Below are 13,868 nucleotides of genomic sequence, written 5' to 3' on the forward strand. Positions count from 1 at the left end.
TTTGAGAATTGTAATGGTATTACTTTATTTTCTTTTATATTAATAACACAATGATAACTCATAATGACATGATGATTGTTATACAATGGAAAGGTTAATACAGTCTGTATTATTAAAAAAAATTCAGAGAGAAACATCACATAGTAGACACTATATATTTTATGGTATATTTCATTTTTCCAAATCTTTACAAGGGGACTAGTTTTATGACACTTGAAATGTAGGCAACCTGAGAACCCAAGAGCTCTGAAAGAGGAAAATAGAGTATGGTGTCCCATGTGTTAACAGAAAAGAAAGGTAAGGTCACTACCATGGCAACAATTTAACTGCAGTGACACAAATGATCGTTTTAAAAGCAAACAGCCACTAAGGTAATGCAAAGCGCTTTATAAACCATTAATACATACAGGTACAAATATATCAGTTCATTTAAATAATTAGTAATGTTCAGGAAAACAAACAAACACATAAACCTAGGTGTCTTCTGGGGGAATTCCACTGTCTTATCATTAGAACCCCTGAGGTAAGAAATACAGTAAGCATGTTATTTTGAAGCATATACACCTGGACCTGCATGTGAAAATGTTTCTTAATAATTCTCTTTTTTAAACATAACTCTAAATAAAAATGTTTCTTTACAATAACTCCCACTGTGCTTTTTAGTAAGATGGCTTTCTTCCACATATGCTGACTTTTGACCTCTGCAGTGATTTCAGTACCTCTTCTTAAGGAACTGGTCTGGGAACAATTTTGAAGTGTTTTTGGATAATTTCGAGAACAGAAAATTCTGACATTTACACCATCTTCCCCGCAATCGGGATTTTTCTCAGATACATTAAACATTCCTCGATGTCCATGTGTAGATGTCTTCTAGATTGTGGTAAACTGGTTGAGAGCCTCTCGCAGCTTATCAGCAATCTACAGGAGAGAGACATACTTAAAAGTGAGTTTAAATGCATGAGAGGAATATGAGATTCACATGTGTCAACTTGCTTTCATTACCATATTTCAAATGGCTTTTATTTCTGAATTGCAAGCACATCATTTTTAAATGCTGTCAATGACCCATTACTGTGCTCATTAAAGAATAAAACTACATGAAACATAAAAGCAATTTAAAAAAAACAAAATTTAAGTTTAGAATGTACACACTTTTAAGTTGCATAACACACCAAGGCACCTATAATGTTCCACTGTACTGCGATTACTTTTTCCTGCAAATGCAGCCAACGTAGCTGGTTATTCTTGTTCTAGTTTAAGGTCTCAAACCAGATGCACATCAGCAAATGTATCTACATTACCCAGTATAATTGTGCAGTTAAGACAATGTGTGTGTGTGTTCCTCAATTTGAACTTGACCATTCTATTCAAAACAGAGCAGTGAGTCTGAAAGAGGTCTTGTAAAAAACAAACAAAAAATGAATCAACTGCACAGGAAGTGTTTCTACGCCTGCAAGCCAACTACCTGAAACTGTCAATCAGCACAAACACTGGCTGTTACAGGTCTTGACACGTAGTGGAAAGGAAAAATATTTTAACAGAAATACCTTTCACAATAACAGCAGCCCGGCTGCCTATACACAAGAAATGACATTAAAAAGCATACTTGGTGCCAGGTTTCTAGGTCAGAAAAACTTACTATAATAACTACAAAACAAATAAAAATTGTAAACCCACATGATTTTAAGGAGTATATAACTCCGAAATGGCATTTTTAGCATGGATGTCTGCAGAAGTGGAAATTGGCAAAATCTTGATCTTGAGTTACAGTACCCCCACCCTCATCGAGTCGGTTTTCATTTCAGGATGCAAGATTCATGTTTCTGTATTATTTGTAGGGTAAAGTAATTTATCATTGGTTGGTGTACTTATTGTTTGTATTTGGCACTACAGTCTGCAGAAGACAGAGGAGCTTCACTGTAACGTGTATCCATGACAACAAACAGGGGAAAAAAAGAGAGTCTTGTAAATACTCCTGTACTTTACACTTCTAAACCATGCACACTGTCAGGATTTTCACTGATCCCCAAATCAACTAAAGAACTGGATCAGCAGAGAAGTCAAAGCAGAAACTACTCTTCCCCTCAAAAACAAAACACAGTACTATAAAAAGGTCACATTTTTAACTCCCAACTCATTTTCTCTTCTCATCTTTTCAGCAACAGCAAGATCAAAGAAAAATATGTTACGTAACCTGTTTTCTGAGGTTCTATTTTCATGTACCAAACAAAATCTATTTACAGATTTTATTACTAGTGTCTCATTTTAAGTTTTCATTATTATCCTGTTCATTGTTAACTTCTTTATTTTTAAGATGTCAAACTGTTTAATTTCTATTTTTTATTATTTGTAGACATAAAAACATAGACATACATAGTATTAAGCAAATGTGCAATTCTAATCTTTGTTAAAAGATGATTAATACTTCTGCTTATTCAGAAAGTAAGCTTCAGTTCTTACCATTTCATAAAACTTCACCTGTTCCGTCAGGTACAGCTGCATGACCCTATTGTAGTCGTGGATGCGATTGCTATGGAAGTGGTTCATCTCAGCTGGGGATGCAGAGACCAGTGGTTAGAATTTAGGGTTGCAATGCCATCAGTTGCCAACACAATTTAAAAAGCTGCACTGCTACAGATAAAATTAGCTGAACAGGGAGGATAGCAATCAACAATCAATATTAAAAATATAAATAAATATATTCAGAAAATCATCTTGTACCCCACAGTTGTAAAATTACTCAGCAGTACAAAGATTTGTACAAAGAATATCTGTGTTTAAAAGATCTATGGAAGATTTGCGTATAAAAGGTGGCTGCTGGAGGCTCTGTTTTTGCTCTCAGCTACATTCTGCCAGCATTTCCAATTTTGCTGCCCTCTATCGTTGCAGTTACAGTTCTGGATCTGATCTAGAGTACCTTTTTCTGTGTAGATTTTCATCCACATAGCGTAAAGTAAATAATGATTGATCTTGTTCACAAGGATACTGTAAACATCAAATCATCTCATCCATGTCTTTGCTGACACTAAGTAATATTGCTTCAGTTTTGATGCAATTTGTCTCAAAATTTGAAGAGGTCCAGATATTCATCCACAGAATGTATAACGTTTGGAAAAGAGCAGCCAGATAATTTGTGAGTTATCATGCTGACAAGATCAAGTGTCTGAAAAAGATGTTGCATACTTTTTCAGTTAATGCGTGAACGGAATCAAATGTCTGAAGCCACGCTGATTTTGCTACCACTATGCAGCACTGCTTCAGTTTTGGGCCGATCTGCCGCAAAATTTAATCACTTCCAGTAGGGATGCACCGATCCACATTTTTTCACTTCCGATCCGAATCCGATACCTGAATTTGGATATCTGCCGATAACGATACTATTCCGATACCAGAGCTCTATTTGCTTTAATATCACTATGATTATTATCATTATTGTTGATTTTATGAGGCTGTAATAAACTTCTCTACAAGCAAGTCTATGTATGTCCCAAAAAGCAACTTGAGGTAAGTATGAGGTTAGAAAACAGCAGAAATCCCATCCTGAAAACAAATATGCAACTTTAAGGGTTTAAATGGATATTTATTTAAATTTCAAGACTGGATTACTAGATACTAGTGCAATATACACCATCAAAGAAACAAACCCTGTCATATGAATTAAACAGCACAGATATAAATCACCAATAGGTTTTAAAATGTCAAACATGAAATAAAAGGGTAAACTTCCATACTACCACTCTCCAAATAATACAAAGGGCTGCTTCATCCGATCAACACAAATTAAGTACACTGACTCTTGTAGCATACAAAAAAAAGGTTTTCAAATATCAAATATTTGAAATAAAAAATAAATATTCACACTATCAATAGAACAATGTGCATCTGATCAACATAAATTCAGTAAATTCTTGCTTGTGTAACCCCCCTGGTTAAAAAGTCCTCGTGCTCTCTGGAGTGGTGCTTTTTCAGGTGTTTAATTATATTTGTAGTGTTGAACGTCGCGACGGAGGTTCCACCTCTCGGAACAACGGCTTTGCAAACATTGCACGTTGCTGTCTTACTTTGCGGCGTTTCGACCGTAAAATGTTTCCACACAGCGGACATGTTGTATGGCGCTCAATGCTAAACTGCTACCTGCAAACTGCTACCTGCAAACTGCAGAGGATTTCCTGAAAGGAGGAGTGTCATCTCTCTCAGTGTCTCATTGGAGCACAGACACGTCACCTAGCCCGGGATCACTTGTGAAGTCATTTCAGCAGACAGCATTGTAGACTTAACTCTGGATCGGAAATTTCTCCAGGTTGGATCGGAAATTTCCGATCCGTTAATTAAGCTGGTATCGGAACCCGATACCGATACTGGATCGGATCGGCCCCATCCCTAACTTCCAGTTGTTTACCCCTACAACGTGCCTGCAAATTTTGAAAAAGATCCGTAAAATACTTTTAGAGTTACTGTGTTCAGAATACCAAGTGTCTCCTACAGTACAACTTATGAATTATTGGCTCACATAGCGAAGTGTCTGTGGGAGTGGCAGATGCGGCGGACCGGTGCTAAAACTATACTAGCTAGTTTATAAGACCTAATCTTATATGTAATAAATAACTAGCTTGAATTCTGCCAACCTTACTCTGACCGAATAATGAGCCTTACCCTGTAAGGAATACGACATGTTGCTGAGGCGCTTGGCCATGGTGTGCTTGTCCTGAGGGTTAATCTTGTTTGTGGCCACCAATTTATCAGAATCCTTCACCTTCTCTATGGCTGCCTGTTGGGGAAAAAGCTTATTTTATATAATATATAGTCAATGTTAAGGCAAATTGAAAAAAATATATATGTATAAATGCCCATGCACTGAATTTCTTGTCATATCGGCACAAATTCACATAAAATACACACGCATTCACGCTGTTACTACAATTGAATGCCGCATGCATCACTTTTAAAGGTGAATGCGTGCTTGCATACCAGTTATGTCAATCCCTGATTATATGATACCATACATTACACCAAATGTTGTCGCAATGCATTGATACCATTTCCATCACTTTTAGAGATATATGAAAGAATGTTTATTGTACCTTGTGAACATTGATGGTGTCTGGAAAGCAGCCGAGGAGGCTCTTGTATTCATTGTTAAGCTCCACAAGGAAATGCATATCTTTCTTTGGCTTTAAAAGAATTACAAGTTTATTTTACATGGACTTAGAACAACTTTAAAGGCAGAGCATCTTAGATCTGATTCTTAAATTTTTGGGGACTTACAAATGTATGCATGTTAATGATTTGTATCAAACAATATATTAGTAATAATGCATTACCAGAAAAAACACATATAAGCCAAACATATTAAACGAGAGAGAGGAAAGGAGCACATGCTGGTCACAGCACGTTGCCGCACCCCACCACACACAAACCATGTCAGGGATGAGAACCTGAGTGCAGCCGTGTGGCAGGTAATACCTCAGCACCACACTAGGCTGAATGGAACAATGTAAGTTTTTCTCCAGTGGCCGAAGTACCAATCCTGCCACCAACCCCAAAGTTTTCCCTGTAAGGCCTCCTTGCTGGGCTGAATGTAGATTAACGTCATACCCAGGGCAAAGCAATTGCAGGTTAAGAGCCTTGCTGAAGGGCCCAATTGGGTAGGATCACTCTTGGCATTCATGGGATTCGAATCAGCAACCTTCCGATTGCTGGCACAGATCCCTGGCCTCTGAGCCACCACTCCAACCTCATATTAAATAGCAAAACCAGAAAATTTCCCTGGTTTTGAAAGTGTGCTTTTAATTAATCAGCCATTTCTTAGAAATCTTTTTGTAAAAGAATTTCTCCACAACAAAAGTTCTTGATGCTCATACATTGCCAGAAATTTTTTTGCTTGAACTGATGCATGAAGTGCAATAAAGAGAGAACTCAAATCAAGGTTAGATCCTTAACAATAAAGTAAAACAAGCTACAGAAATAATTTGGTGTATCAGTAACCAAATCATATAAACTATATTTTTGGCTACGGCAGAAAATACATGTTGAAGTTGCCTGATTCCTGGATTAGATATATAGATCTATATAAATTTGTGTATATATATATATATATATATATATATATGTGTAAATTTACAAATGATCATTCAGTCTCAAAACTGTATCCTGTGCTTTAATACAGCATGGCCATGCTGCACATATAACGACCAACAAAAAAATGTAATACTTATTATTAGGTATCATACAAGGTGCTCAAACTATCTTCTAACCACTTATCCTGGTAAGTGTCCTGGGGGTATATTGGGAATAATGGCTTGCTTAAACCCAAAATAATCAGGAAAAAAACAGTATGGATATCAGTTTATGCTTAAACATTCAATGGGTACCAGGTCAACGGAAAAGGAAAGTGAATTAACATCTGGAAATGACTGATAAGCCCAGGTTTTTTCTGGCAATGATCAAAATATTCCAGCTACATATGAGACTGCATTTCTTTCCTCTTATTGGTTAACATTCGGCTGCTATTCCATGATTCATTCCAATGGACTGGTTAGTGCAGAGGTGGAGACTTCAGGTCCAGGAGTACAAATCCAGATTCCAGACCAAGATTTTGTTTCAACCAACCAGTCGAGTACTTTGTGACTGTGACTCTTTATACTCAACTGGTTGGTTAGTACAAATCCAGACAAAGATTTTGTTTTATCTGGAGCAGAAATCTCCACCTCTTGGTTAGTACACAGATATGCCATTAGAATTACCTGCTCAGAAACAATGTTTGCTATTTCTTCATACATTTTTCCCGTTGCTGTTAATGCATTTGTGAGTGTCTCCTCTCCTGCCAAAATAATTATGATCAATAAGAAACTACTTTAAGGACATTAAACCAGGAATACACTTACAGTGGTACCTCAATTCTCACACTCATTAGAATTCAAATTTCTTAAAAGTCGAACCAACCAGTTTGAAGAAAAAAAAAAAGACCTAGAACTCGATCTGAATCTCAAAAGTCGAACTGTGAATGCTGACCTAAGATAACTTGTAAGCGCGGGGAAATGAGTTACGTGGCACGTCTCTCAGTGGAAACAAAGGGTAACGCTTCAGTCTCAGCCTCGCATTCGCTGTGATAGCATCGTTTGTTGGTGATAGTGCTTTTTTAATTGAAAATACTATATCAGGTAATACATTGTACTTTATATTTTTGTAGCCATTGCTCATCAAAAAACTTACGCAATAGTTGTACAAATATTACAACGTAAAAGTTTGCGATTTACGAACAAATTAACAAATACAGAGTAATAATAAAAATAAATAATGGACTGCATGGCATAGTCTAGTGTTGGCGCAGTGTTGGGGCATGGCTTGGGGTTGTCACGATCTGCGGAGCCAGGACCGGGGAAGCATGGACAGGACTAAAGCGATCGGGAAACACGGGGTTTAATTGAGAACAGGCAGAACAACACAATGATGTTACAATGACCGGACTGGGAAAACGAACTGAAACGCCGAATAAATACAGAGGACTAATGACAACAACCAGAAACAGCTGATCACACGGGGATTCCGCACGAGGTTAATGAGGGGACGTGGCACACGGAAGGAGCAGACGATCAGGGTAGGACAGGGGTAGTGTCTTTATCGTTTTGGAAGCCATTAAGAAAACAATGCTCTTCTTGTTTTATCCTGCTTCATCTTGTGTTTAAATGCTAGAAAGAAAAAAAAAAAAACATATTTAGGTGTAATTTTTTTGTGGCCGGGAACCAATTAATTGGTTTTCCATTATTTCTTAGGGGGAACATTCGAGCAGAACTCAAACTTCTTAGGATTCAATCCTGAGTTCTGAACGGAACGGATTAAGTTCGAGTTCTTAGGTACCACTGTATATGAAAGATTTATATATACAGATGCTCCTCTACTTACGAATGAGATACGTTCGACAGGTACGACAGGTGTCTTTTATACAGGTGACTAGTTAAGACAGGTGTGAGGGTGACTAGTTAAGACAGGTGTGAGTGTGAGGGTGACTAATTGAGTAGGAGTGTCTAACCACCCTGTGGGAGCCAGAACTCTTAATGGTTGGTAGGGGTTCAAATACTTATTTCACTCAATGAAATGCAAATCAGTTTCTATCTTTTATTTAAAGTTATTTTTTCAATTTTCCTTTTGATGTGCTACCTGTCACTGTTAAAATAAACCTACCATTGAAATGATACTGTTCTGAGACTTTTCATTTCTTTGTCATTGGACAAACTTACAAAATCAGCGAGGGGTCAAATAATTATTTCCTCCACTGTATTCTCTGTTTTCTTGAGTCTGTTTGCTCACGCAAAATAAAATGTGATTAATATAGATTAAAAATTAATGATATTTAATCGTGATTAATCGAAATTAATCCACAGCAACCCTGTGATTAATCTGATTAAAAATTTTAATCGTTTGACAGCACTAATATATATATATATATATTAGTGCTGTTTGTGTGTATTACACATACACACACACAGTGGTACCTCAGAACTCGAATTTAATCCGTTCAGAACTCCGGATCGACTCCTAAGAAGTTCGAGTTCTGATCGAATTTTCCCCATAAGAAATAATGGAAAACCAATTAATTGGTTCCTGGCCCCAAAAAATGACACCGAAATATGTTTTTTAGCATTTAAACACAAAATGAACCGCACAAAACAAGAAAAGCATATACTGTACTAAACACATCTAAGCACATAATTAAGGGCCAGTAATTTTTAAACTAAGAAAATAAATGTATCCAAACAATGTGTAAAGTTAAAAAAAAAAAACGTGTCCTGCCCCGATCGTCCGCTCCTTCCATGTGCCACGCCCCCTCATTAACGCCGTGTGGAATCCCCGTGTGAACAGCTGTTTCTGGTTATTGTCATTAGTCCTCTGTATTTAGTCCGTGTTTTAGTTTGTTTCCCAGTCCGGTCATTGTATTGTCCGTCCCCGTTTTGCCTGCCTTACCTGTAATTAAACCCCATATTCCCCAATACCCTGACGTCTGCGCCTTTGTCTCAGTTCAGATTCAGATTGAGTTCTAGGTCATTTTTTTTTTCGAACTGGTTGGCTCGACTTTTAAGAAATTCGAGTTCTAATGAGTTAGAGAACTGAGGTATCATATACTGTATATAGAAATGACAGTACTGTCATTAGGTCTGGCTAGATCGTGGTCTAAGGCTAGATCAAAGGAGGCTAGATCCTTTGGCTAAATGTTCACTAAAAGTTGATTTAATACACTAAAAAAAGAAAATCCATACAAACCAATTAAAAAAAACTTCTAATCAAATAGTTGACAAATTAGATACATGAAACTTGTGTTACTACTACTTAGTTCTAAACAAATTTTATCTGTGCTTGACTACAGGTTGTTTCAAGTTGGCGAGATACACTTAGCTACAACTAAGACACTAAAAGCAATGAGTATCCAGCTTATATGAGGAAAATGAACTTTCCAGATTCAAAATTGTTTGGTAACTTAAAGTACACTTTCATGTGCTACGGTACCTTGGTATCTACTGCTGTTAAAAACCGTGGACAAATTCTGAAAGGCTTTCCCAATCTTCTGGTACTGTTTCGGCAAGGCTTAAAGCACAACATGCATGCAGGGTTATTTGATTTGCCTTGCTCACAATTCTTGAAGGCTACACATGAATTTATTGCATAATAGTATACAGCCTCTACTTGAGTTACGATGGGGTTACGTTCTGACAAACCTATCAAAAGACGAAAATATCCTAAGGCAAAAATGCATTTTAATACAGTACACGTATCTTGACAGACATCATAGCCTTGCCTACCTTAAACATGCTTAGAACACTTACATTAGCTTACAGTTGGGCAGAATCATTAACACAAAGCCTAATTTATAATTTAAATTTTTTTTTTGAATATTCATTGAATAATGTACAGAAAGTGAAATACATTTACCCATCGTGAAGTCAAAATATTGTAACAGCAAAACCCAGGGAGCGTCTGTAATCACTATGAGCTCATTGTCTTAGGGTCTCCATATTGGTGCCCACCTTTTCCAGAAGTCAACTATCCTATACTGTTCACTTCATTATTGTGTTTTTGCTGCACATTTGATGCACTTATCTAGGATTACATATAGTATTATGAGAACCAGATACTATCACTGAAGAAATTTAATAAGTCTTTATCCACAGTCTACTAGCTGGCTACTTCCTTATCATTCATAAAGGTCACAGAAGGTCAAAGCAGATACATACGTCCTGTGCATCGTTTCCAGTGATCGTGTCCCACGGTGAGCAATTCCTTCACCCTGTCGTCCATCGCTTTGGTGAAGCGGCTGAAAGACTCACACTTCTGTTCTCTTTTACAAAGCAAAATAAAAAAAATAAATAAATCAATGCACAGTCAAAAATAGACAAAGTATTTCACGACAACTAGTGGCCAATCAGAGTAGCTGCTTCCACAGCACAGTGTAGGACAGCCTAAATAAGCTGTCCTACCTCTTTACTTATTAGCTGATGATGAATTAACACTGATGTCTTCAAGACAAGCTTATTATGACAAAAATCAAGCTCACACTTCAGTAACAGCCAATTCTGGCGCTTCTGGCTCTATCAAGGAGAAGGTCATTACGCCCACGGTCTCATCCTTCTCTGCTCTCCTCTTCCCCGATTTCCATTCCTGTGGTAATGAGACAGAGCAACTCCACATCACCTGAAGCACCTGCCAGGATTTGGGTTATCACCCCCAAGGCCTCTCTCTACCTACCTTCTCATCTTTATAGGTGAGGAACAGCTGAAGGACCTCGCTGTCAGACACTATGGGATGCCTGCACATGCGAGTCATCCATCCCTGGAGTCGCTCCATGCGCAGCTTAATGAATTCCTCTTCAAATCGACCTGACACACAAATGCGGGATATTTAGCTAGGACCAAATTGAACTTTTGTGGAACATGTCGCATTCTGAGTACAATTTTTGTTTTCCCATTATGAATTCAATGCATGTCCTAAAATCTATACTACACGCAAAGCCATACATTTCCATTGAGGAATATGAAAATATCTTTCTCTCTACTTATGAAAGATTACATATGAATCAAATCTTTTGCTGACTGATGACACAGATTAGAAATCACAGAAACTCTGTTACCTGTAACCTGTTTGTCAGGTAAGGAGGGTATGGGAATGACTGATCCAAACTTCTCAAGAAGCCTCTCGTATAACCAGTCAAAGTGCTTATATCTGTGATTAACTGGTCTGTTCGTTGTCTGTGATAAAAAAAAAAGCTTTTAATGGGTTTTGTGATTATTTCACTCATATAGATAAGTAAACAATTATAGTACACATAAGCTGAATCTTTTTTTCTATTTCAAGGAAAAACACAAAGAAAAATATTTATATTATACAATTAGAAGAATTAGATAAATGCTTACGCTAGGTGTCACTTGGTATTCAATATAGCTCTTCAAACCATACATTTTTGAACCCTTTTTGGGGTCTGCAACCACACAATCCATCTGCAAAGATGGATATAACCAGACTGGACCAACTTCCCCCATCTAAGGAAGAAAAAAAATGACAGAGCATTCAGTGATAGTCACTATTCCCAGCAGAGGTAGAGAAGATGATGTTCTTTGACAGAGTAGTAAATATTTTTTGGGTTCATGTTGACATAGCACTCGGACATACACAGACTGATATCTTGTCTTTTCCTCTTGGTGGTAAATTTGCGAGAAGGAAGACTTCTGGACCAGACCTAGAGAAACTAGGGAATCTGTCAGGGTGAAAGTCACATGCTTTAGCACGATTAGCATTTACAATACAATTTACAGTACTCATGGTGGTAATAAGAGTAAGCTACTTCTCATACTTGTTCAGGTTAATTTTCTTTGAGGCGGCTTGTGCTTCTCCTTTGTTAGAACCACCTGTTTCCTCAACCTCAGGCTCTGCAGAGCCTGGGCCTGGCGAGTTGAGGTCGTCCCACTCGTCATCCCACTCGTCATCATCCACGGCCCCTGGAGGAAACCCAACAAACAATCTCCAAGACCAATCCCTCCTTCCAGAACTGGGCTACAGTGCCAACTCAAACAAGTCAATTAAAATATTAAATGCAAAAATAAACAGACGTCGTTTCCTCAACATTCTCGTAATAAATTAATTTGTTTTCTGAACAAAAGAATATGAATATTTTTCTTCCTCCACCCGAAGCATCTCACATTAGGTCATATAGATCTGACCCATATATGCTGTTCGCCGGACTAAACTTTTCAGTCCTGTGTCAGTTAAATACAGTTTAATGGTCTCTGTAGAATTCCATACCAGAGGCACATGGTTCACATTACCGGAAAAATCACGTGAAACAGAATCAAGCAGATGAGACCTCAGAGAAAGGCAGAGTTCAACAAGTTTAGGGTGTTCCACTGTTAAGTAGTTAAATCTGTAGACACTTTCACTGTAGGCATTCTGAATTCATCGCTTAAACCTTTAAGCATTTCACTCATAAATAATATCTGATCAAAACATTTATGTGCCAGAAAACCAAAACTTGGGAGTGTCACCAGGAAGACTGAAGGTTCTCTGTAAAGGGACCAGTGTAAAAACGAGAATAAAAGGGCTGTCTGTTCAAATCTTGAGAGGGCTGTATGAAGTACAGTCAAGTTAAATGAAAATATAATGGTCAAGGGTGACCATGCTCTCCTCCGCTTCTCACCTGGGCCTTGGTAGGCCTGTGGGTGCTCCACCACAGTCCAGCTGTTCCTTGCATATGATTGTCGAGCTGCTGAGCCGCTCAGTCTGGAGTCCTGCTCATTGACTGTGTTCTGGGGAGACCAGGGGTCGTTGCCATTGCTCATCTGCAATTATTTATAGATTTGTTTATTTAAACAGAAGAAGAAAATAGAGGGGGGTGTCGCGGTGGCTAGAATGGTTGTCTCACACCTCTGGAGACCAGCGTTCGAGTCTCTGCCCTAGCTCTACATGTGTGGAGTTTGCATGTTCTCCCTGTTTCACCATTGAGTTACCCAGTTGTCCATAGGAATTGATTCTGTTTTACATGTTTTTGCCAAATTGTCCATAGGTATGAATGTGTGTGTGAATCGGGTGTGTGTGCCCTGTGATGGGTTGGTGCCCCATCCTGGGTTATTCCCTGATTTGCGCCCATAGATTCAGGGATAGGCTGTGGACCCCTGTAACCCTGCTTAACATTAATTATGGAATATGGATGGATGGATGGATGTCCTGGAATATGCTGGTTTTACTTTTATAAAAGTATTTCCATTATTTCATAAAGACAGAACCCATTTCTCCATGGCGACAGGTAGTAAGAAACCCAAATGCATTTGAAGGTTAGCAATTAGCATTAAGTAGCATTACCACTTACTCAAAGAATTAAAACTCAGCAGACCTGTGATTAAATCCCTACCACCCAGGAGACTGTCCAATTCACCTAGAGAAGGATCAAAATTTTATGAAGTAGACACCTGCAGTTCAACAAAGTCTCTTACCCATTCAGTAATTAAGGCTTTGTGACACAACAGAGCAATTAACAAGTTCATGGTATAATGTTGAAGATTAGGAGAACAGGACATACCCCTTGCCTTACTATAAATAAGATTTATATAATGTTCTCACCCTATTCCATTTGTTAGTCCCTGTCTCACATGACTTATTAAACTGGTTTGAAAGCACTCTGACTGCAGCAATGGACAGTTATAATTCACTGACTAATATTGTACATCATCTGCTGCAACTGAAAGACTATGTGGCCTATAATATCAAGTATTGGTAAATTCCAACAGCCAATAACACCAACAAATACAATGTTTTATGGCCAAAAATTAAGAAGACACTTTACTGCCGTCAATTTGTCAAACTCACAAAACAGAAACTCTCTTAAAATC

At 37.9% G+C, this 13,868-nt stretch overlaps 1 protein-coding gene across 3 annotated transcripts in view; it reads right to left on the minus strand.

Annotated features, from left to right (window-relative positions):
* snx9a (sorting nexin 9a) overlaps nt 1–13,868 on the minus strand; it is a 24,870-nt gene continuing 11,002 nt past the window's right edge. For 2 of the 3 annotated variants that reach the window (XM_023791794.2, XM_023791796.2), the window contains 14 exons: nt 12,680–12,821; nt 11,840–11,984; nt 11,659–11,743; nt 11,403–11,528; nt 11,120–11,237; nt 10,738–10,868; nt 10,547–10,650; nt 10,227–10,330; nt 9,502–9,579; nt 6,744–6,820; nt 5,082–5,171; nt 4,654–4,768; nt 2,461–2,552; nt 1–918 (listed from right to left, as the gene is read on the minus strand). In XM_023791794.2, the coding sequence (XP_023647562.2) occupies nt 871–918; nt 2,461–2,552; nt 4,654–4,768; nt 5,082–5,171; nt 6,744–6,820; nt 9,502–9,579; nt 10,227–10,330; nt 10,547–10,650; nt 10,738–10,868; nt 11,120–11,237; nt 11,403–11,528; nt 11,659–11,743; nt 11,840–11,984; nt 12,680–12,821 (1,455 nt within the window). In that variant the 3' untranslated portion in view covers nt 1–870. The remainder of the gene's footprint in view (nt 919–2,460; nt 2,553–4,653; nt 4,769–5,081; nt 5,172–6,743; nt 6,821–9,501; nt 9,580–10,226; nt 10,331–10,546; nt 10,651–10,737; nt 10,869–11,119; nt 11,238–11,402; nt 11,529–11,658; nt 11,744–11,839; nt 11,985–12,679; nt 12,822–13,868) is intronic. The other variant, XM_023791795.2, reaches the window with a different exon arrangement.

The sequence above is a fragment of the Paramormyrops kingsleyae genome, chromosome 14 (assembly GCF_048594095.1).
Source record: "Paramormyrops kingsleyae isolate MSU_618 chromosome 14, PKINGS_0.4, whole genome shotgun sequence".
In the NCBI taxonomy this organism is placed as follows: Eukaryota; Metazoa; Chordata; class Actinopteri; order Osteoglossiformes; family Mormyridae; genus Paramormyrops; species Paramormyrops kingsleyae.